The 24,718-nt window shown below is 42.4% G+C and overlaps 1 protein-coding gene across 1 annotated transcript in view; it reads right to left on the bottom strand.

Moving 5' to 3' along the window:
* CREBBP (CREB binding lysine acetyltransferase) overlaps positions 1–24,718 on the bottom strand; it is a 118,209-nt gene that overhangs the window by 48,971 nt on the left and 44,520 nt on the right. The window contains exons 3-5 of the mRNA XM_074346399.1: positions 20,244–20,420; positions 3,826–4,066; positions 2,400–2,513 (exon numbers count right to left, since the gene is read on the bottom strand). Of these exons, the coding sequence (XP_074202500.1) occupies positions 2,400–2,513; positions 3,826–4,066; positions 20,244–20,420 (532 nt within the window). The remainder of the gene's footprint in view (positions 1–2,399; positions 2,514–3,825; positions 4,067–20,243; positions 20,421–24,718) is intronic.

The raw sequence follows: 24,718 nt of genomic DNA, 5'->3' as shown, positions 1-24,718 counted from the left end.
CTCCTGTGAGGTACAGGTACAGCTGACCCTGAAACAACACAAGTCTGAACTGCACAGGTCCACTTATACATGGATTTTTTTCAATAGTAAATACTATAGTAACACATTGCTCATGTTGGTTGAATCTGCAGATGTGGAATCGTGTAGAATTTTGTCTGTGCAGGGCAATGGCGCCTCAACCCCTGAGTTGTTCAAGGGTCAGCTGTATATATTCTAACAGTGGAACTGACTTTAAGCTATCGGAGGGTCAGACCAATATTCCTCTCTATTGTTTAAGCTCAGTGTTCACACATGTTAAGCACAATTTGCTTTAGGAGAGGAGAAACAACAAAAAAAATTTACAGAAAATAAATTGCTAAAGCTTTCTCACTCATCAAATTCCTTTGTAGTCACAAAACTATAGTGCTAAAGCCAAAGGAATACACTCAAGTGGAAACCTAATTTGAGAAGCATTAAAAAAAAAAAAAAGCTTGCATTTCTTTCATGAAAAATTGCCAAAACTTGCACAAAGTTAATCTACATATTCTCTGTGACTCTGTATTATAAAATTACCCTGGTAACACCTTACATTATGACTAGAAGAAACACTGTGGTTTACCACTTCTGAGAGCACGCACTGGATCAATTGTTACAAGTCAGGCAGTTACAAGGATGTTAAAAAAAAAAAAAAAAACCACATTTAATGCTTTTCTTTTTTTAAACAAAAACCACACAAAGTGTTTCTTAAAAAGTGAAATCACAAAAGTTTACAATTGCTATGGCAATACATATTAAAAACCAAAAGATTCCAGAAGAGCCACACCCCCCCAAATTACAAGTTAAAAATGTCCTAAAATTCATTATTCATGAAATTAATACTGTGCAACCACAAACCCGACAATGAATATTTTGGCACTTGAAGAGCCTATGACTGAAATACATTCTAAAACACAACAAATTATAACCATCACAACATACTTGTTAAAAAAAGTTTTATACCAACAAAGAAGAAAACCAGACTGTATTCCACCAGAACTACTGTCCCAAATATTTGGTTCTAGAAGATCTAGATTCCTAGAATTTCACTTTATATAAGAGATGACCTTGAAAATCATGTATTAACTCAATTTTTGGTTAATCAAAGTATTATTTAACTGATTTAGGAAAGTGATTTTTAAAGGAAACTTAGTATAACTCCTGCAGGGAGGGAGGCAGGATGACAGTGACCCTGGAACGTCTCTCTGGTGACGTGGACACTCCGCTGTGTGAGGGAGGGAGTTGGGCTTGTTGAGAGGAAGGCACTCAGGCTGCACAGTGCTCTGAGGAACAGTGTGCTTGTCCATCTTTCCTGGTGCCACTTGGAAACAACCAGAAAGAAAAGCAGCACACGTTCTCCAGGCAGCAGTGGGGTCTGGAGGAAGATGATCAAGAAGAATGAGAGTAATGAACACATAACCACAAACAGGGGAGGGTGGCAAGATGGAACAGACGAGATGGAGGAAGATGAAGACAGTGCTGGAGTCATGGGGAGCGGCTCCAGCCCTCGGGGCAACATGAGATCGAAGGGCACGTCCTAAATGTCCACACTGAGGGACACACCCAAAGACCACAGTTTTCCCTCTGAAATGACAGGAGAGGACTGAAAACTGGGGAGAGATGCTCACCCATTCCCTGCTCTGATGCCTACAGGGAAGCCCCGGGGGCCACATGCAGGCCTCCTGAGCAGGGCACTGCTTAAGCGATCAGCTAAGGGTACACAGATCGACGTGAAAGATGACAAAACGATGGGAATGATCAGGATGCAGCCAGTCCTGTGGCAGAGACTCTCGATCCGGGCGGAATAAATTGTTAGTTATGCAACTAGGTCTGGGAACTACATCTCCGAGGAGGAAAACCTCCCAGATGTCTGCACGTGGAATTTTATACCGACCCAGACTGACTGACTCTTCTAGAACACAGAGTCCTCAAAACTTACTTTAGGATAATTTCAAAAGAAGTGTCCATTCTATTCACCCCTCACCCCGAAGTCGCCACCATTACAGTGACATGACATTCAAATCTGTAGATACTGAATATCTCTCAAGAAATACAAAGAGTCCTCAAGTAGGCTCTTTGATCAAAGTGACTCTCCTCTTTTGCACTCTCTGCTCTGCTGTGGACAATTCTAGTGTGGAGGCGGGGGAGGGGGTGGATTCCAAAACGACCACGTCCACTGAGCACGTTGAGAACCCGTCTACTTGCTAAGCTCAGCTTCACCCTCAGGTCCCTGCACGTCTCCACCTAGGTATCTCGGCTCCCACTGAACCACTAACTTTGTGGTTAGTAATTTCTGCCCTGCTTCCTACCTACTCTTCTGTATTCTCTTTAGAAATAGCTTATTTTCTCATCTCCAAGCTTCTCTACCCCCAACGCTCACTTACTTTGTTGGTTTCGCTTGTCACTGGCATTTTTCAAAGGGAGGCAAACAGGACAGTCATGTCGTGTGCAGTTCTTCCAATGAGAGATGATTTGTCGTGAAGATGCACAATGGGCAACTATGACCAGAAAAACAACGAGATGTTATTTTTCTATCCAAATCGTCACACTTTCAATTACACCTAAATCATAATGCCAGCTTCCATAAGAAAATGGTAACAAGTGTAACCATAGCACAGTGCGGGCAGTCCTCAACTTACAAACAGGCTGTTTTCCAAAAAGTTTGTAAGTCGACTGTTGAGAATTCCAAACAAAAACTTCCCATAGAAGCAATGTTATGAATGATGGTGATTAAGGTTCAGCCCACAAAACAAAAACAAAACAAAAACTACTCGACCTGAAATACTGTACAGCTGGGATGAAAGGTAGAACAAATAATAATTCTGTAATGTCACTATTTACAATAAAAAAAATTAAGCTATGTTTCAAGATGAAACCATCTAAATGCTATAGTTGAAGAAATACAGACAGAGAAGCAAATGGTTGGTCTGTGGGGATTGGGAAAGGGTCCCCGAGCACTTTCCAAAGACTTGAGAGGGTAACTGAACCTGGTTCCTCTCAGTCTTTATCTTCACTTCCACATCGAGGTGCTGTCATTTCTCTCTAAAGGTCTAGCATGACCCTCTGCTTCTCCATCAGGATCACAATTACACTGGGGACTGTCACAAAGGGAAAGAGGGAGATCAGAGAGACTCTCCTCAAGGTTTAGAAGCACAAGTAAGAAGAGAAGGAAAGAGGATAAAGATTAAAGGAAGGAGAGCTGTCAGTAAGAAACACTTTCTTCAGGAGAATCGAGGTGTCTGCCATAGAAGAGCAGAGAGTGGGGCACGTAATGTGCCTGATTCACCCCCTCCTGGAGGGAAAGAAGGAGGGGCAGGGATGAGGCAGTGTGCAGCTCTCCACATCACAGACAGCCCCCCAGGACAACTTTGCTGGTATCCTGATTAGCCTCAAGATGGAAAGGTGGAGAAGCAAGGTGGTGGGACCTGGCAGTCTGGGCACACAGAACGACTGCAAGACAGATGCTCTAGGCTTAGGGAAGGGCGTGTGCATGCACGTGTGTGCGCTACACTGTCCAAAAGAAAACCATGATCTAAGAATTTACGAGGAAGACAGTGCTCAAGAAGGGACAAATGTCTTTTGTGACAGAGGGAAGCAGAAAAGAGCAAACGCAGGGCACAGCCCCAACCAGCAGAAGTTCACAGAACATTACAGAAGCAAATCGCCTTTCTCCTCAGCAGATGCTCCAGAGGCACCTGACTGGTCAGTGTGTGGGGACGCAGGCTGCAGGAACAAGAGAGGTGCCTGAGAACAACAAAGACAAATTTCACCCTAAGCTCTGCCATCAGGACTTCAGAAAATGGCACTTACCTTGACAGGCTTTCCCAGCCTGACAATGTGTCATGTGATTCAAAACATTTTTCATGGTTCGACAATGCGGGAGAGAGCAGGCCCGAACCTCTCCATTGGCTTGTTCCCGCCTCTGACATTTATGAGCGTGAAGCAGTAGAACCAGCTGCTGCTGTATCAGTTTGCGCTTTTCGGGATCTGCAGTGGGGCCCGTTGCAATTGCCTGTGTGGGTACAATTCCCACAGATGTTTGCATCTGAGACTAAAATAAAACAAATTAATAAAAACATTTTAATAAACTTTCAGAGTTCCAATTCATGTTCATTAATTATTTTTCAAATTAATGTTAAAGCTGACGGATGATACTGGCCACAGACAGAAGTCAGCTGAAGTGGTTCTAATTCATCAGCAACTTTAAGGAGGATTCAGAAGCACAGAAACAAACCACCTCAGAAGCAAGTCTGATTAAAGTTCACTTGTGTATGATTGTCTTAGAACAAGAAAGCAATGCACATTCTTAAAGGTACTAACCAAACCCTAATTCACGCTACAGAACATATAAGAGCTGGAGAAACTTATTATATTAGGTTGAACCATATGAAATTATTGTTTTTATAATATAGCCCAAATGACCAAATGTTGGCATTTTCATATGGTTCAACCTAATTAAAAAGATTGCCAAGGCCTGACCAATCGCAACCCACTGCAAATATCTGATGCAGCAGAAGAATTGGAGCCACCCTCTGGATTTCATGATCTTGTGACCAGAAGGACAACACTTGCCTCATTCATTACCTCTCCTAAAAGAATAATATAGCACTTAGCTTGAATACAACCATCCAGTACAATTGTTAATGCTTAAAAAAATGCTCTGCCTTCCATTAAAATTTCCACTCAGACATCTGACAATATTTTTTTCTAAAAGTATTTGATGACCTGCTAAAGATACAAAAATACAGAGTTTAATTGCTTTCATCCTTTCAAAATAACAATCCAGACCAACCATACCTCTTTTTTTTTTTTTTAAATGAAGGTACTAGGGTTGAACCCAGAACCTCATGCAGGCTAAGCACGCACTCTACCATTAAGCAATTGCCACCCCCTCCAAACATATCTCTTAACTGCAAAGAAAATGGAAAAGGTGACCCATGGAGTCTTCTTACTCTTTACCAACTACCAACGTGCTTCAGACAAACTTACTACAGAAACTTGTGAAGTAAGAGAAATGTAGTACTTCTAATATGCAATAAAATAATCCATCGTTCAGGGATTTCTAATCTTCTGTTCTGACATTCACACTCCTGGCTTGATTTCACAACACTCAGTACCTCCCACAAAGTACACCACCACTCTGATTTTCCAAATTAAGAATCAAAACTATACACTTGCAATTAGGAGAAAACCATGTACAAAAAAATATTTCTTAATGAGCCAAAGATCATTTTTAAAAGTTACAGGGTTTTGTATTTTGACGAGAACTCAGAAAAGAGGTGTGCAGAAAAGCCACCTGGCTTCACTCAGGAGCACAATCCCTGGAAACCTAACAGGACCCAATGCAAAAGCAAAGTCCAAGTCAAGAGGCTGTGTGTCCTGACTGGAGAAGTACTTAGCTCCTAAGAGAAAAGAATCTCTTTTCCTTATGTTTATTTTTTCCCCTGATTATAAAAGCAATATATGCATCCTGTAGAAATTCTGGAAAGCAAAAGAACTACTAAGGAGATAATTAACACCTGAAATTCTGATATCCAGGAATCTACTATTAAAGTCTAGACAGGTTTTTCTTCGTCCAGTTTTTTTTCTATGTACATGCATATGTATTAACCATCATCAATAGTCTTCTATCATAAATTTGGCTTGGTATTTACTCCAGGTCTGTCCCATACCATTATGTTAGAGCATGATGTGTACTGAACATGTGACCATATATTCGTTTATCCGATCTCCCATGGCTGGGCATAAACTGCACCCCCGCTGTTTTCCTGGCACTCTCAAATAAAGCCCCAGCAAACAAACAGCCTGTGACTATGCCCTGGCAGCATGCACTATCTGTGTTAAATGTTTCTGCATCAATCAGCTTATTCTCACAGACTGGAAAGTCCAAGCAGAAATCAACAGGAACAGGAATAGAAGAACGTGAGAAACATAAGATGATCCTTGTCTAGGTTGCTTTTGCATTTATGAAAATTTCAAACACATGGAAAAGTACAGAGGAAAGGATACCATGATCACATCCAACAAAATGAATGATTCTTTCATATCTGCTAATAATACCTAATCCACGTACAAATTCCTCTACTTATCCCTAAATTGTTTTTTAGAGCTGGTCTGCACAAATCAGGACCCAACACTACATCTGGTTCTTGTCTTTAAAAGTTCTTCACTTCCTGCCACCCTCCCTTCTTTATTTTCTCAAGACACTGACTTGTTGAGGAGATCAAGCCAGCTGTCCTCCTGATGTTTCTTCAAATACAGAAATGTTATATACAAAAAAATCTATCATATAAAAATCAGGTAAAAACCCCTAACCTTATGATTAAATCATAGAAGACTGTTTTTAAGTTGTTAAAAATCAACACACTGCTTCTCATCTGGGATGTCCTTAAAGCATCTTCTGACCATATGTTGAAACCTCAACACATAGAAACAGCATGGTTGGAAACTGTACAGCACATTCAAACCTTGGTCTATTCTCTGTCTATCTGTAGATGTTTAATTAGCTCTACACATTGTTTACATGTGTCTCAAAAACAATTTGGAGGGTGAAACTGAGTGTCTTGTGTCCCTGTAACTGGCCTTCCCCACAGAACTTGCACGGGGCTAGTTCAGTTTGCAAAGTGCTTACAAACTTAGGGTGCCTTTAATTTCCTCCTCTCTCAGACTGGTGCTCAATGAGATGACAGAGCTGCATGAACTCTTGCAGAAAACTGTCAGAAGCAGCCTTCAGATTCTACTAATAGCCCTACTCAGTCCCCACTGTCCAGGCAGGCACCAAGAATGGAAAAAAAAAAAAAAGCTTAGACAAGAACTTCCCTTTAAACATACAGAACAAGGCCTGAATATTCTCCCAAAAGTAATGTATAAATTTTATGCAACTTCATTTGTTTTTGCAATAGCCAAAAAAATTTTTGAAAAACAGTAAGAATAAAGGAGGCATCTATCTTGCCAGATACCAAAACTATAAAAGCTATAGACTTCTTTACATAGGTCTAGAAAAAGATACATATACATATGAGATTAGTGTATTATAAAGATGGTGTTTCAATGTAGAGGGTAGTGGCAGCAATCTTTGATCCTTGTATCACCTTAAAAAATAAATTCCAGATGAATTGAAGTAAACTAAAATGGATAAAAATACTAGAAAAAATAGTAGTTTTAGTATAAGGATAAGAAAAAAACTTCTTAATATAAAGAAAAACAGATTAAAATTTAAAAGTGAAAAATTGAAAGAAAAATGGTTGTTTTTGAAAAGTAGAAATAGTGAGTCAAAAGATAGGAACATTATATATGTTGCCAAATCTTTTCTGGAAAGACTGTGGTACTATTAACTATATAAAGAACTCTCAGGGGGAAAAAAAAGATGCTACTCCACTAAAAAGTTGGATAAAAAAAAAAAAGGATAGACACCCCACAAAAGAAATACAAATAAACAACAAACATAAAAAATGTTCTACACTTTACTGCCTGGGCAACTCAACGGAAGGAGGAAGTCTTCCCAAAACTAATGATGATAAAAAGGGCAGGACAGCTGGATGTCCACATGCCAAAGAACAAAGGTGGACCCCTTCTTCACATTACACTAAAAAAATCAACCTGAAATGAATCAAAGACCTAAACGTGAGAGTTAAAACTATAAAATTCTTCAGAAAAAATCATAGGAGTAAGCCTTCATTACCTCAGCTCAGGCAATGGAGTCTTAGATACGTCACCAAGAGCACACACAACAAGGGCAAAAAGGATACACTGGACCTCACCGGACCTCATTAAAACTAAAAACTGTTATGTTCAAAGGACACCACTGAGAAAGTGAAAGACAACCCAAAGAATCAGAGAAAATATTTGCAAATCATAGGTGTGATACAGGACTTGTATTTAAAACAAACAGAACTCTAAAAACTCAAAGATAAAACGACAATCAAATTTTTAAAAATGAACAAAGAACATGAATAGATATTTTCCCAAAGAAGATATGGTCAATAAGCACAGGAAAAGATCCACAGCACCATTAGTCCTCAGTGGAACCACAGTGCAATACCATTCTACACCCACCAGCACAGCTACACAATTGAAGACACCCAGACAGAACAAGGGTGGGTAAGCACATGGGAAAACTGAAACCCTCACACTCTACTGGTGAGAATGGCAAATGGTGCCGCCACTTTGGAAAACATTCTGGCAGTTCCTCAAAAGGTTAAACCTAGAGTTGCCATATGGCCCAGCAATTTCCCGCCTAAGCATATACTCAAGAGAATTGAAAACATATGTTCACACAAAAACGTGTACACAAATATTTGTAGCAGCACTATTCCTAGCAGCCAAAAAGTGGAAACAATTTAAATGCCCATCAAATGATGAATGGAAAAATACGCTATTTCCAAAATGGAATATACTCCAACCATAAAAAAGGAAGTACTGATACATGCTACAACATGAATGAACTTCAAAAACATTAGGCTAAGTCACAAATTATCACATACGTAATTCCATTTCTATGAAATGTCCAGAATAGGTGAATCCATAGGGGCAGAAAACAGATTACTGACTGCCTCTGGATGAAGGTCCAGCAGAAATGGGGAATAACTTGCTAATAGTACAGTTTCTTTTGGGGTGATGAAAATGTTCTGGGGGGGGATTGTACAGCAGATTAATTATATCTCAATAAAGCTGTTTTAAAATGAGTTCATTGAAGAAATTAAATTAGAACAAAGAGGCACCTTTCACTTACAAATACGACCAAGACAAAAAACAAAAAACAAAAAACTGGTATCGATGAGGACAGAAACAGCAATTCTCAGGGACTTTGGTGATAATGCAATTTAGGAAGACTTTGGAAAGCAACACATGTCAAAAAGGAAAACATACGTTTCTTTTGATCCAGAGTTCTACTTTCTATAATCTAATTATGGAAGTAACCAGACTAGTGCGCTAAAAAGTAGCCACAAAGATAGGCACCACACCTTGATTAAATGATTAAAAACTGGAAAACTCCTAAATGCCTATATCAAAGGTGGCTGAATTAAATTATGGCTACAGACCCCATGAAATCATATGCAGTCCTGAAAAGTAAGGCAGCCCTCAAGTGACCCCAGTCAAAGTCATATGGAACAGAAAGGCCCAGCCAAGCCCTACCCAGACTCTGGACCCACGGAAAATTATGAGATATAATAAAATACGGTTATTTGAGGCTACAAAAAAAAAGCAATAACAACAATAATGTAGATATTTATGCTTTTACGAGAAGCTGTCTATAACATATTAAGCTACAAAAGAAGTTGTAGAATAGTACCAGCAAGTCATTCTGTTTTTCCTTATTAACTTCATATTTTGTATCTGTTCTTAGAAAAAACCTTGTTAAGATTATTTAATGGTTATCTCTGGACAGGGGTGGGGTCATGTATTCCATCATGGAGAGGAGGGACCAGAAGAATCAGTAAAAAAATAATGAACAATTAAATATAAAAAATAAAACTGTAAAGGCACTAGAAGGTATTAAGACGAATATTTTGTAATGCAAAACTGGTAAAGGCCTTCAGAAAACTATATAAAGCAGTGGTTCCTAACCAATCCCCAGTGAAGCTCTTCCAACACAAATTCCCCGTTCCTCCCTCCCAGAGATCATGATTCACAAATCTGCGGTGGAGCCAGAGCTATTTCTATTTGTTTAAGTTCCACAGAGGGTGCTTTATTATATTTAGCTGTATACTTTTTCCAGGTTTTCTAAGACAAACATGTATGCACTTTCACAGTTAGAATATAATAAAACATTTAAGAGAGAAAGGCCCAGGTGATTCTGACTCAGTGGCAGTCACACATAAAGGGAAAGCACCAGGGCCAGACCACTGTAATGGCAACCAACTAACTAGGAAAAGTATCTGAAACACACAAGAGAAAGCCAGTCTTTATTTTTCAAGGACTTTGTGCCAGGCTCTGTGTTCAGTGTCCAAAAGCAGCAACTCATTTAATATCCACCCACCTACCCCTAAGGGAGAACTAACCCAGGGCCCTCCCAGCCTCTTGTGAGAGGAGTGACTGAGGCTCACGTGGCACTGGGTGGTGGGAAAGTGGGTGGCCTAGCAGTAGTGTCCCCACCTAAACCCTTTTGCAGCTCCCATTGTCAAAGGGCTGACCACCTTGTATTATAAAGCATTCTAAAAGAATCTGACAGAAAAACTGACCAAGACAGGAATCAAGCAACTCAAAACAGAAAAGCACACTTCTCCAAACATAAGTAGTTTAATTCTTACCAGTAATCAAGGAATACAAACCAAAATAATGAGACACCATTTCCTCCTACCAAAGGACAGTGATAATCCTCAGCTTTGGGAGCACTGTGTCATACTGGTGACCTGATACACGGCTTTTGTTGGAAGACAATATAATAGGATCCATCAAAAGCCTTAAAATATATGCTATATGCACTTCTGTAACTCCAATCAGCTCACATACAATTCCTAATCACAGAAGGAAGAGGTTACTGTGGCATAGGAGTCACACTGGATCAATCATGACCAGCCCACCCCTGCATGTCAACATTGTGATCCATCAGTAACAGCAGGTGAGCACAAAGCACACTGACCCAAGTGCTGCGGAGGGTACAGTCCACTCCCCCTACTTCAGTCTTTGCTAGATCTGGTTGCATGCTCTGTGCATGCAGTGCTTGTCATCATAACTCAACCCCCGTTTATACCTTTGTCCATCAAATGACCTGGAAAGGCAAACCTTTTATATTTATTCTGGTATATTTCTTAATTTTTAAAGTAGTTTAATATGTACTTCTATTAGGATTGTTATTGTTACACAGGTTTGAATAATCAGTACCAACCCACTTTTTAAATGCCCTATATTCTATCCTAAGGATATATTCACAGATGTGCACAAAGAGTATGTATAATAAAGTTTATCCTGGCATTCTTCCTAGAAAAAGAAGTTATTTTTCTATGAAGTGTCTAAGAATAAGTTATACTGTCTGCAAAGGACTCTGTAGTGCAAACGGTAAGAAGCAGAAACTGACCAAGACAGAACAGGGGATGAAAAGGCTTCCTCCTGCCACACAACCACTGTCCCCAGTTCCCATCAGGCTGGGATTCCTGGAGATGGCCCTTCAGATAAACTTGGCCCAAACCTTCCACATTACTAACAGAGTTCAGACCCCCACTCCTCTGACATCCCTCCCCTGGCCCACCTGGAAACTTCTCCCCAGCCTCCACTTAAAGTCAGAAAATGACACCAGAGTGAACACCAGGTGGGACAAAGGATCATTCTGCAATATTTGCTTGTTTTAATTCCCCCAGAAGGGCCCTAGAACAGCTGGGTGTGCAAAGCTTTGAAGTCATAAAATGAAGAAAATGCTCATTAAATGCACACGGCTATCAAACTGAGAAGAAGTGATAATTACCTCTGAGATGATAAGGATCAACTAGTAAGAAACAGAACATAACTGTTTAGATAGATGGAATAATGTTTCTTGTGTTTTCTTCTTTTTGCCTGGTGTTTGTCGATTTTTGAAAAATAAGATTACCTTACAATTTAAGATTTAAATTCAATAGGACAATAATTTAAAATAAGCAAGCTGGACCAGAATGATTTCTAAGCAATCTTCCACAGCGGGAAAGAAATGGCTAAGAAAAGACAGAAAACTCACTGGGCAAGCTAGAGGGCAAAGGCACAGGGACTGACAACTGGACAGACCCACCCACTCCCCTGCCCTACCTTCACTCCTTCTGACTGGAGGGTCATTCTGCCAAGGAGGGGTGAGCGGTCAAATGAAACCGCACAAAGAAACTCTAAAGGGTAAAAGGTGTTGGATCTATTCCAACAGCCAAGGTGACAGGCTGACCAGAGCAGCAGGTCTCAACTGACTTAAGGGGTCTTAAGCAGCATCAGGCCCATTCACTGAACGATCAGTTCACCAGGATTACCGATCTACTGATGACTAAGGGACAGTCTTCTTGAAGACGTCAATATATATGAAAATACTCTTCAAGAACATTTACTACATTAAGCTTTTGATAGCTTGGCAAATTAGTCATCTGACTGACCAATTAGTTTCTGGTGACCTGAGGGCCATTTCAGATAATTGTGGAAAAGGTAAAAAGAGGATAGGGTAATTAGGTCCGTGAAAAAGACTGTTGTGGTTCATGCCTCTTCAGACACGGCACTGCATTTATGTCTTCGGTAGCCACAACTGTCTCCATCCAGATCCAGTAAATGTGCTATCTACTCAGTTCTTTTTAATGGTCACTTCATTTTCCAGAAACACCTGGTAAACATCCCCTGTATTTTCGGGTAACAGGCAGGCACAAGTTCTGGCTCTAGTTGTCAGTAGTTCGGCACAGCTTGTTTAGCCCCAAAGAACCTTCCAACGGGATCTCTACTCTACATGGAGTGAGAGAGATGAATGTCTCTGGAGAATTCATGTTGTTTTACCCAGAAGGTTTCACTGAGGAAAGGGCTATGCTAATCAGACTCCAGAGAAGACACTGCTGGTTACCGGAAACTCATCTTTGATCTTGATTGAGCACTTGCAGTACTACAGTTGTTTCTGGTATTAAAGAACACTGTTAACAGCTCAGGATGGTCTCTGTTCTCAGGGACCGCAGCCTTGTGGGGGTCAAAGGTGTCAGCCCAAACTGGCAGACCTGGTTTCCAATAAACAGTCAACTAGTTCAGGGGAAAAAAAACACTGTTCATTTTTCTCAGTTTCTAGTTTCCTGTTATTTGCAACATACCATATTTGCTGAAGCTATGTTTCCCCGCTGATATTTATTGTCAAAACAAAAGGGGATGAGTTTAAACAACAGAAATGATTTATATAGGTACTGATAAGAATTTCAGACTAAGTTATTCTTCAAAGACCCCACATACACATTTTCTCAGAGATCTTTAAATTATAGGTGGAGGTAATAAGATGACAATAAGAAAGGTAAACTCCTAAAATTACAAAAACACTTGAATTACTAATAATTGCAGGCAAACAGTTACTTGCCTACCTTGCGTCATTTTCCAATTCAATTACTGAGGCATAATTCATAGCCACAGAGTGATTTTCTACAGAAACTGCTCTGATGGTGAAGAGCTGACATGACTACTCACTTGTTATTTCCAGAGAACCACAAAAGCACTTTCCTCAGTCCTAGGATAGAGGAAAATATTACACAACCAGTGATTTTTAAATTCATGCTTGTGAAGTACAAGGAGCTAGTGTGCAACGGTATGGGAACGTGAGCATCTCTGCAGGGAAATTAAAACCATGAGACCAGCCAATCAAAGACAACGACAGAGTGAGACTTCGGGTTCACAAAGCTCTGTCAGTTCAAGTCTCCATCCCTCAGTGATCAGAAACTGGACGTGGGGGACAGAAAACTATGAGAATAAGACAAAAGGGGCGGGGAGACAGGGAAGCCTTCTGAAGTGGACACAAAGACCAACAAAGCAGCCCACTCCACAGTGGAACAGCTGGGCATCAGGTCAGTGACACTGCAGGGGACAGTGACTCTTGAAAACTGATCTACATCAGAATGACTGGAGGAGCTTGTTTAAAACTGCAGATTCCAAGAGAAAGAACAACAAGCCCATCTACTTGGCTGTCATCCTGAACTGCATTAGAGGGAAGTAGGCGGTAAACACTGGAAGCGAAAGGAAGAAAAACCTCAAGTTTCACAAATAATAGTGACAACAAAAACACAGATTCCTTACCCTTCCTCTAAGAGAATCTGGACCAAGAGGTCGGGGTGGGGCCTTGGAACCAGTCACTGTGATACAGTAGGTCCACTGACACACTGTGAGCAACAGGCAGAAATAACTCTACGACACACAGCTCACCCTGCAAGGGCCAGAGTAGGTGACTAGCCGTCCACATGCACTACCCCACATCTCTGTTATTCTGGCAGGACACAGAAGACGACGCTACAGCCCTCCACTGCACAAATAGTCCTGTACCAGGTGCACTTTCCTTCACCTTAGAGCCGTGGCTCAGCAGCTGCCTGGGGACCTAGTCCAAAGCCTCTGTGTTAAAATTCTCTGACACACAACCAAAAGAATCCTAACACTACTTTCATGAGCAATTTAAAATACGTAGCACTCCTGATGATTTTCCTCCATTACAATTTTAAGAAGGGCAAAGTCTCCACAGGACAGTTCTTAGTTTTTCTCAAAACAACAACAAAACAAATCCCCACATATACAAACTTCCTGTTAGAAATAACCCTCATCCATGAACAAAACAGAAAGACAACCTACAGACTGAGAGAAAACCTTTGCAAATGTGACCGACAAGGGATTAACTTCCAAAGTATACAAGCAACTCACACAGCTCAGTATCAAAAGAAACCCAAACAACCCAATCAAAAAATGGGTAGAGGATCTAAAGAGACATTTCTCCAAAGAAGACACAGATGGCCAACAGGCATATGAAAAGATGCTCAACATCACAGATTATTCGAGAAATGCAAATTAAAACTACAATGAGGTATCACCTCACACAGGTCAGAATGGCCAACATCAAAGAGTCTACAAATAATAAATGCTGGAGAGGGTGTGGAGAAAAGGAAACACACTGTTGGTGGGAATGTAAACTGGTGCAGCCACTGCTTTTAAGGAACAGTACAGAGGTTCCTTAAAAAACTAAAAATAGAGTTACCATACAATCCAGCAATCTCACTCTTGGGCATGTATCTGGAGAAAACTCTAATTCAAAAAGATACATGCACTCCAATGTTCACAGCATCACTACTTAACAACAGTCAAGACATGGAAGCTACCTAAATGTCCATTGACAGAAGAACGGATAAAGAAAATGTGGTATATACACACAACAGAACACCACTCAGCCTTAAAAAGGAATGACATAATGCCATTTGCAGCAACACAGATGAACCTAGAGATTATCATACTAAGTGAAGTAAGTCAAAGACAAATATATGATATCACTTAAAAGTAAAATCTAAAAAAATGACACAAATGAACTTATTTACCAGAGAGAGACTCACAGACATAAAAGTGAACTTATAGTTAACAGAGGGGAAGGGAGAGATAAATGGGGAGTTTGGGATTGGCTGATACAAACTGCTACGTATAGAATAAACAACAAGGTCCTAATGTGTAGTACAGGAACTATATTCAATGGCTTGTAGAAACATATAATAAAAAGAATATGAAAAAATATATATGTGTGTAACTGAATCACTACACTGTACACCAGAAATTAATACAACTATAATACAACTATAAATCAATTATACTTCATTTTTTTTTTAATGTTAAAAAAAGAGAGAGAGAGAACTAACCCTTGTGAGAGACCACATCGGGGAACCCCCACAGGAGATTCTGTGAGAGAAACTGACGAGGAGGAGGTCACTTTGGTCAGTAATCTTTCTCAGATTAGATATGCCCAAGATGTGTCCTGCTTCTAAAAAGTGCTCCTTTAAAAATAGTCTCAGACCCATCACCGAGGTCAGCAACGACCCAACCGACAAATCCAGTCCCAACTGACGCATGAAGTTTCCTCCTCCCTACAAACATGCTCCTCACTCTCTGTGTTACGACTTTCTCAGGTGAAAATGGCAGGAAGCCCAACTTCAAGCTTAAGCAAGAAGGACAATGTCACCAGGGATCAGGTGGCCTCCTCTCCCAGAGGACTGCCCTGGAAAACGTCTCCCTCTCTGCCTCAGGCACTCTCATGAAAGCTCCCCCTCTGAGACAGCTCTCGGGGGGCCTTGATGCCAGTCAAGAGAAAGACAGCCCTGCCTCTGCCCCTGCCAAAACCTGCTCCTCTCCATCAGTGAGACTTCACAGTTTAAAATTCTTATATCCACGCGAGCTGTCCTAGAAAGCTATAAGGTGAGTACATACACTTAATAGTTGTCACTCTTAATTCAAATTATGACGAAGCAGTATATACATACTGTATTTTATTAGATCTAAAACTCGATTGTTTCTAAAACACCTCTTTTTTTTTTTAATTGAAGTACCATCAGTTATAATGTGTCAATTTCTGGTGTACAGCACAATGTTCCAGGCATGCATATAAAGACACATACTCGTAAAACACCTCACTTAAAAGATGCTACGATGTGAAAAAAATGTGCATTTTAGAATCATGAAATACCATGTAATAATACGATAAAATTTCTAAGAAGTTTCAAAAATCTGTAGAAAGTTAAGAAATTATAAATAAAATGGCCAAAGACAGAGGTGTAATGAGATCCACGTGAAAATTTAGGGAGATGTAGTATTTGCTCTTGAATATCATCCTGGGGATATATACGCCCTCAACAAGGACATATTTGCAACAGGGGGTCTTGACCCTTTCGGAGCTCCAGGCAGCACCTCCCAGAGGGTGAGTGCAGAACAGGGTGATCCACAGGTCTCCATGACTGCTGGCTACATTTAACTCTCTCGGAAGATGTTCCACACTGCTGGACTGTCCCAGAGATCCACCCGCACATCCCAGTAACACTCTTTGCCCTGATCTCATTCACAATCTCAGTGGCCACCATCACTGCCTGCTCAAATGGCCTCCTCTCTCAGCTTCGGTGACATCATTCCCTTCCTGTCCCCCTTGCCAGCTCCTCCTCTGCCTGGTCTCTCTCCTGGGCTTCCTCCAGAGCCATCACGTTCACTCCACAGCCCTTGCTACAGAAGAGGTAAAACCAGCTCCCAGATGGTCAGCAGCTGCCTTACTTGTACTTCCGCCCATCTCCCTAACATCTTCACCCAGGCATCTCACAAGCATCTCAAAAGGAGCACGTCTGAAGTGCAATTACAAACGCCCTCCCCTTCATCACCCTTCTCCAAGTCTTTCCTCCTCCAGCTCTGTAAATGTGCCATCACACACCAAGTTGTTTCACACAGTGACTCCACACATACACTCCAGCGAATCCTGTCTGGTCTCCTATCCCCACTGTGATCAGCCACATCAGGCCCTCCCTGAGATGGCTCCTGCTCAGCCCCCCAAATCCGCTCACATGGCTTTTCCCTTACCTTTTCCACTGGACTTCTGTTGGTTCCTACACAAGCCAAAACTCTCCCAGTGCTCTGGGGTCTCCATGACTTCTGCTCATCCTCTCAATCTTGCCCTTGAATCCCCCTACTTGGTGCAGCTTTGTCTGACAGCTCCATCTAAGGAGGTCCCTGCGTCACCCTCAACCTGAGTGCTACTCAGATCTTTTGGGGCAATCCACATTTGTAATTTTGCTTTCCATCACCACCTCCCCCCAATTTTATGAAAGAGGGGCAAGCTCTCCATCACTCACACCTGCATTCCAGATGCACCTGGGCTCAGAGAAGGTGCTCAACAAATGTGGTGAATTAGAGGAATGGCCACACCCTCTCATTTTCTCAACACCACCCAGTGATATGGGAATCCTCTAGGAAAGGAGACAAGCAGGGGTCCCATGGCCAATGAATGGGTTTCTAAATTGTTCACAAAAACCTCAACCAGGGCACCAGGTGATTTGGTATCAGAGTCCTGACCTGAGTTGCTGGTACACCAAACCTAGCTGGGCTTCAAAAGATTACTCCCCGAAGCACGACAAAAACACAAATATATTCAAGGCTCCAAATTTTATTTTTTTTTAATTAAAGAGACCGAAATTTTTGTAACTGCTTTCCCTCACTGTGCAAAAATCTATGGACTCCAAAGGGGCCAGATACAATTTAGAAAATTGAAGGAAGATCACAAAAATGCTCAAGGAACTGCAAACAAGTGATATAAACACAACCCAGAGGACTCAGGGCTGCTAAAACATGACACCAGGACATACAGAAAGAACTTTGGGCTTTGTGGACAAGAAGCTACATAGCCCTGAACAAACCCAAACCCCTCAGACCCTCAACTTCCTCATCTGTAAAACAGGAGGTGTTAACGATGTCTTTTAAGAGGCTGTCACAAAAATAAGGTAAAACACCGGCATTTGCTTCTCTGTTGGTCCCCTCTGCTTCCTGCACTGTGCCCAGCAGCGTGAAGGCAGTGACTGGGTCACGCTGCATCACAGACACACATTCTGGCAGAGCCCGCCCAGTGCCCCCAGCTGCACGTCTGAGTACCTCACTCCAAAGGCACCAGCTGCAGATCTCTCACAAAGTCCACGTGTGCCCCTGTGGTAAAGTGGTGGCTAAGTATGCAGGGCAGTTCCCACAGACCAAGAGTCCCCCAGCTTCCATGCTATCCTGAAGGCCCAGTGGCAGGGGTGGGGGGTGGGAGTAGGGGAGAACTCGTTTTGTTTGTTAGGTGTCACAGACAGAAGGCTGAGATGCTATTGCTACTGCCTCCCATAACCATTCCCCTGAGCAGGGGCTCTCAACTGGGGCCGACCGTGGGGAGGGAAGGAGGGCTGGAGGGTGGGGGAGAGTGCTATGAGTATCCAGTGGATGAAGGCCAGGGATACTGCTCAACTTCCCACAGTGCACAGGACGGCCCCACAACAGAGAATGATCCCACCCCAAATGTCAACAGTGCCGAGCAAGAGAAGCCCTGCCCCAGACCAAAGGGTTCCAGCCATGGCGCAGGTGAAGGGAACCAGAAGCCTGTCTCCAGTCCAGTCTGAGTCTGCCCTTGACAAGCACATCACTCCTGGGAATTCAGTCCCCTGGAGCAGCAGAGGCAGGCAGGGGAACCCGCAGTGAAGGTTAAAGGAGAGAGGATGGAAAAGTGGAGCAGGAGAGGATTCAAAAAGAGAAAAGGGAAGAGAATGTTAGGTTGGGGTTTCCCAGACTACAAAACACAGGATGCGTATGAGAAGCAAACACTCGTACTCTGAAGCCAAAATGTGCTCCAGGTCACTGAGCAAACTTGGGTGACAATCACCAGCACTGAAGTCCACGCTACTGTCCTCCCAGCAAGGACTGGAAGGGGAAAGGCAGGGGAGACCAGGAACAGCACAGGTGGGAACCCCAACCTGCTAACCCAGGGGCCAAGCAAAAGGAGCGGTGGGCTTTGATTTAGGTTCTGTATCTGTATGTACGGCGGGGAACAGCGCGATCTTGGCAAAAAAAAGTTACTGGAAGGAGAGAAGTAGGTCTAGGAAAGTTACAGGAAGATGGTCAGAAGAAGAAATAAATGAGTAAAAACTTTAAGTAGCTTGAGAACAACAGATTTGACTACTTCTGCCCTTTCTTTTTAAAGAAGGAAGAATGTAGCAAAGAGAGAGCGCACCTGATCAGGACCCTCAATGTTACTCCGTTTTCTGATTTTATCAGAAACAAAGAGAAAAAGATTCAACTCTCCCTGCTTGCAACAGCCTCAAAACTTCAAAGAACTGTAAGTAGTCAATTTCTTAGTTCTGACATATGTACCAAGGTTATATGAGATCTTACCATCAAGGGAAGTGGATATGGAGACATAGGAATTCTCTGTGGTATCTTTACTACAAATACTTCAAAATAGTTTTTTAAAAATCAAAAGACAGAAAACAACTTTTTCCAAACATAATCCACTGGCCTTCTTCTGAGCCTTCCCAAATTGCCCCACACAACTCCGTGGACAGCAGCTCAGGAAGTGCAGGTCCCGGGAAGAGGAGAGCTGGCACCCCAGGTGCTGACCAACCACCAGAGGCACTTCAGAGACGCAGTAGCTCTGTGTGCGCAGTGAGGTCTGACAAAGAACACACTTCCTCTTAGTGACTGGAATTAAAAGAGATTCTATTTGCGGGCACAAATGGAGCAATTTTCCCATTAATATCTGGGTTAGTTAGGTTAAGAGGTTCCAAGGACAGTTCCTATTTTATAGGTGGGAAATCTCAGGGAGAATGAAGACATGTGATACCATCTGTCAAGTCAGACAGGACAGGCACGTCTCACAGCCATGGTACGGTTCTCTAACAATAAACGTCCTTTGTTTGACTGTAACAGAAATCGGTGGGCTTCTACTGACAGCCTCAACCACAAACAGGATGGGCAAAAAGCCCATCTCCCTGATTCTCTTGGCTCTAAAACTGAATCAAGAGGATGACCCTGGAGAGAAAGTCAAAGTGACGCACAACGAACCCTCTCCCTCCACACAGGGACCTGAGGAGGACTGGCTGAGTCATCTTTACTGGCCCCTTTATTGGCAGCTCATCACAAAAAATTAAACTCACCGAGAGATCGAACTCGTAAGAAACAGAGTTATTTCCCTCTCACCCATGACACACTGTCAGCCGCAGATCCTCACTGTCAGCACAATAAAATCCACACACCAAAGCACGCACTGGAGACCCACGACTCTGAGATCAAGGGCAACTTACCATGTTTGGCACGTTGGTGACGGAAGCATTCTTGATGTCTGCAGGGAAGGGAGGCAAGCTATTGACGATACTCTGTTTGCTGGGTAACTGAGGGTTCACTCCAGGGGCTCCCATCTGCTGCCCTCCAGTTTGATTGAAGGGTTGTCCAAACGGACTTGTGTTACCAGTCATTCCCATCTGAAACAAAAAGAGCGACATCAGCTGTCGTGACGCAACCATGCATGAAAGGAAGGGCCTCAGAAATGCTCAGTTTGACCCACTGAGGCAAGCTGTTACTCCTGTGAAAATCTTCATTTCAATTATAAATTAAAGGTTAGTTCTTAGGGTTCACTGTTAGGATTATGAACAGAGCAACTTGCTCAAACGGCTACTGACTAAAGGCAGCTCCCCACAACCCTATCTGTCCCGTCCTCCGAAATACCATACTACCAGCCAGCGCTTTCCCACCCTAACCCCTCAGCTACTCCTCACCCCAAGTCCCCTACCCTGACAGTGGCAATGATGTGAAGATCATCTGGAAAACAAAACCTTCCAGAATCACTGACAAAGTGGAGCTCCTTCAGTTTAATCCCTAATTACTCTACAAATAGTTTCTTTCAGCTACCCCTACCCAGTCAGATTTCAGTTTCCATTAGTTCAAAGTGAACAGCAGAAACACTGATAAAGAAATGATATAATGTCTGGGATTTGCTTTAAAATAACCTAGTGAGGCAAAGGGTAGAGGCAAAAGGGTGTCAATGAAAAACGACTGGCCACACGTCAGTGACAGGCTCACCAAGGGACAGGTGTGCGGGGCTGTTATATTATCCCCTCTAACATTACACATGTTTGAAGTTTTCCATAATAAAGTCTTACTTTAATTACAGTGAAATAAACTGTACAGTAGATAAAGGCAAAAATGGGAAGGAGGAAGCCCACATATGCCTCAGGAAGGGCCAGCAACCAATCCCTCGGGTCAGGGCTCCCCTGCAGTCAAAAGACCCTGGCAGGGTCCCACTGGACCCCTCAGCTCCAACCTCCACAGGCACGAAGCCAGGAATCCCAGAGTGATACCCTGCTGCTCACCCGCCCCCTCTGGAGGAGCAGAAACTAACTACCAAGACACTGGCTTTTCTAGTCTGCCTGTAAAGTTGCAACATCCCATCCGCTGCCTACTGCTTGCTCTACTTTTCTGGCATCTTGGTGAGTTTGATGTTTGGAAACTGGGAGGAAGGAGGTCCTCCAAAGGGAAGACCCCTTCCCTTGGGGAGAAAGTGTCCATTCAAGAAATCACAGCTCAGCTGTCTGCACAGCCTCACATGGTGACTGTGATGCCAGCCTGTTCACACTGGGTAACTCACATTTCTTCTACAGACCTTGATCTCACCTGCAAGATGAGTGTCTTAAACAACACAGTGCATTATTTATTTCAGCTCTAAAATTCTAGGTTGCAAACAAATCAATGCTCTGTACAATTGGCCCTTTTCTTATGAAATGTTGGCATAAAAACACAAATAAAACCAAACGAGCGTAACCAAAAAGATCTCGTTCTGGCATTTTCATATGTACAGGTGGTTTCCACACAGAGCCCTCACAGCTGACACTTCTCATTTTTGAAGGTGAACACATTGTGGCTGCCACTTTTGCACTATTTGCTTTGAGTAAACTGAAACAAAAACAAATTCTTTACAAAGCCCACTAACTAGGCTCAACTTTGAGTTCAGATGACTTAATCAAGGGGAGACCTAATTAACAAATCTAACGTAAAGGGCATTTCTGATTCTACCTAGGTTCCTTCAGTTGTTATTTGAAACTCAGAAGAACTGAAGCAAAAATTTATATTTTCAGGAAACGTTACACTAAGTTAACTCCATGTAACAATTGCTTCTTACAGATTTTGTTTTATTGCATAAACTCAAACACTGTTTTCAGAGGCCCAAGAATTTGAGGAAGAAACATAATTACAGTTTCCATTTCCTAAATTTCATTTTAAATTTCTCTGCTAGGACCAAATATGTCAGAAGACATGCACATCCATTCACCCATCCAGGAATCCGCGCTTATAGTCAGTCAGTGTTCACCAAGTGTGCACCTGCTATGCACCAAGCCTGGTTTGGAGCACGTACAGATGCAGTTTTCCTACTTGCCATGGAGCTCGCTCCTTATAACCACCAATCTGGCAAACAAGAAAAATCCATGTTGTTTTGGAAGTTTCTAGTACCGATGAACCACAGCGGATGGCAGCAGGCGGTGGAGAAGGAGAGGTAACTGTCCTTCCACTCACACCAACCATCCAAGGCAGTCAGCCCTTCAATGCAGAGAGGGAAATAAATACCAAGAGGCCAAGGAGCTCCCAAAGGGGACCAAGAGGACTCAAAGTTCACCAGATCGGTTTAAAAACATCTAAAGGCTCTGTGAACATCTGAAGGACGTTCACACGTTCTTCTTGCCAGGGTGAAAACCATGTGGGTGTGGGTGTGGTCTGGTCAGTTGGCCACTACTTGCCTGGTAAGCCTCTGGGACAAAGCACTTTCTAACTGGTGGAACCACAGTGCTATGGAACACTGACAGACTTCAACAATAAATATGTTCTCATCTTTCTTCTTGGCCATTCAACGTGGTTTCAACCTTCACCTGGCAAGAGCCAGGGTAAAGTCAAAGATCACAGATGGTAGCCCCAGGCAGGGATCAACCCTAGAAGCAGAAGGAGGGGTGAGGGAAGGGAGCCAAGGGATGGATATCTTGTCTTTTTTTTTATTTGAATAACTGTCACTTTTTGAGGCAAAAAAAAAAAAAATCACAGATGTCAGGTAGGGAGTGGCCAGCTCACAGGGAACTGTATGTTTAAAAAACAAGGAAAAATCCCACTGCCACCTATGACAGTAAACATACTTTAAAGATGAACGAAAGTGAGTCCCAGTCACCTGCGGAATCAGGCTCTAGGTCAGGGCTCAGCTCCCTGGTCCAGGGCCAGCCCGGCCAACAGGTCAACCCATCATCTCCCAAGTAGGCGCCCTGGTCCCAACTATCCCCCGGTAGAACAGGAAGGCTCTCCAGTCCTAGCCTAGTTTTGAGTAGAAGCCTTTTCTCCAGGAGATGTCTAGATTCTGATTTCCTGTCTGCGTCTATTCTCCTTTGATCAGACTGAACATTCCCAAATCCAGCTAACACTTTTTTTTTTTAGCACCAATGCTCATGATGAAATAGTATAAATCAAGATGTTCGTCTAACTAATAAAATTTACATATGTCTCCTAATTTCTCAACGGTTACTTGATAACAGTTTAGTAGACTCTGCTTTATTTTCAACTGAAGTTCATCAGATTTTGGTTTAAGGCTGCTACAAGAATCAGCATGTAATCTCAATAAAATTAAAAAAGCAGAACAGCAGAAATGGGCAACTGTTCAGTTAATGGTGCAATTTATATATAGTGTATGAACAAATTAAAGCCTATGGAATAAATATTTATATTCTGTCTCATTCAGCAACAGTCCATACATGTTAAAATATCCTTTCACTCTATTCTTCCAAAGCCCCTTTAAACATTTAATTTATGCTTAATCTTGGAAAACAGGAAAAGTTAAATATAGTAAGTATGGAAAAAAGGGCAAGCTTTCTAATCATGAAATCTAAATGCTTTACAGGTCTATCAAGTTTTCCTATGAAAAAGCTTCTTGTAACCAAGTGTATTAATCAATCATTTGAGAACCTACTTACTCCACTTGTCTGTGTCTGTCACTTCAATGAGAGAATAAAGACACATGGACTACAGTCTCTGTGAACCAAGGAAGAACAAACAAGGTAAGAAGGTAAAAAGCGAGTGACCGATCCTGAGGCCTACCGTCTGCCCAGGATGGGGACTGCGTATTAGCCTTGGAATGACTCTAAGCATGACCTGATGAGGAAACCTCTCTTTAGGGTTTAGTTCAAACAAACCTGAACAATGCCTACACTAGCCTTATTATGAAACAAAGTGAGTGTCTGCAGCAAATTCTGGTGGCAGCACCTGGGCCATCAATCAGAAACTGCTGAAGCTCTGAGCTGTCTGGGTAGGTGAGTGACAGCCATCCACAGAAGAGGGACAGAGCACATGAGGCTTCTCGCTTTACTCTGACAGACACCTACTACAGATACGCTATGGGAGTTCAAAACGCGACACGACTCTATGGCATTATTTGTCATAATATTTATGACAGTCCGTCCTAAATCTGTCTTTGGCACAAAACCAGGATGAAAACCTCTTGTCTTCCTGGAACATCTATCTCCTCTGTCCAGGGACCCAGTATATAGTGGGTACTCGATTAGTATTCAGGGGAAAGAACCAAATAAATGAACATTCTAAGAGACAGACTGCAACCTGCAGCCTCTCAGAACATCAGAAACCCCAACGTCAGCCCCGAGGGCAGAGAGGATCACAGAACTTGGTCACTGAAGCCAGGTACAGATGAGGGTCACTGCTGGGTGGTGCAGGTAGTGGGAGGGGCAGCACAACAGGC

The sequence above is a fragment of the Camelus bactrianus genome, chromosome 18, assembly GCF_048773025.1.
Source record: "Camelus bactrianus isolate YW-2024 breed Bactrian camel chromosome 18, ASM4877302v1, whole genome shotgun sequence".
Taxonomy (NCBI): Eukaryota; Metazoa; Chordata; class Mammalia; order Artiodactyla; family Camelidae; genus Camelus; species Camelus bactrianus.
The sequence above is the reverse complement of the archived record's forward strand: the minus strand, read 5'-3'. Positions and strand labels throughout refer to the sequence as shown.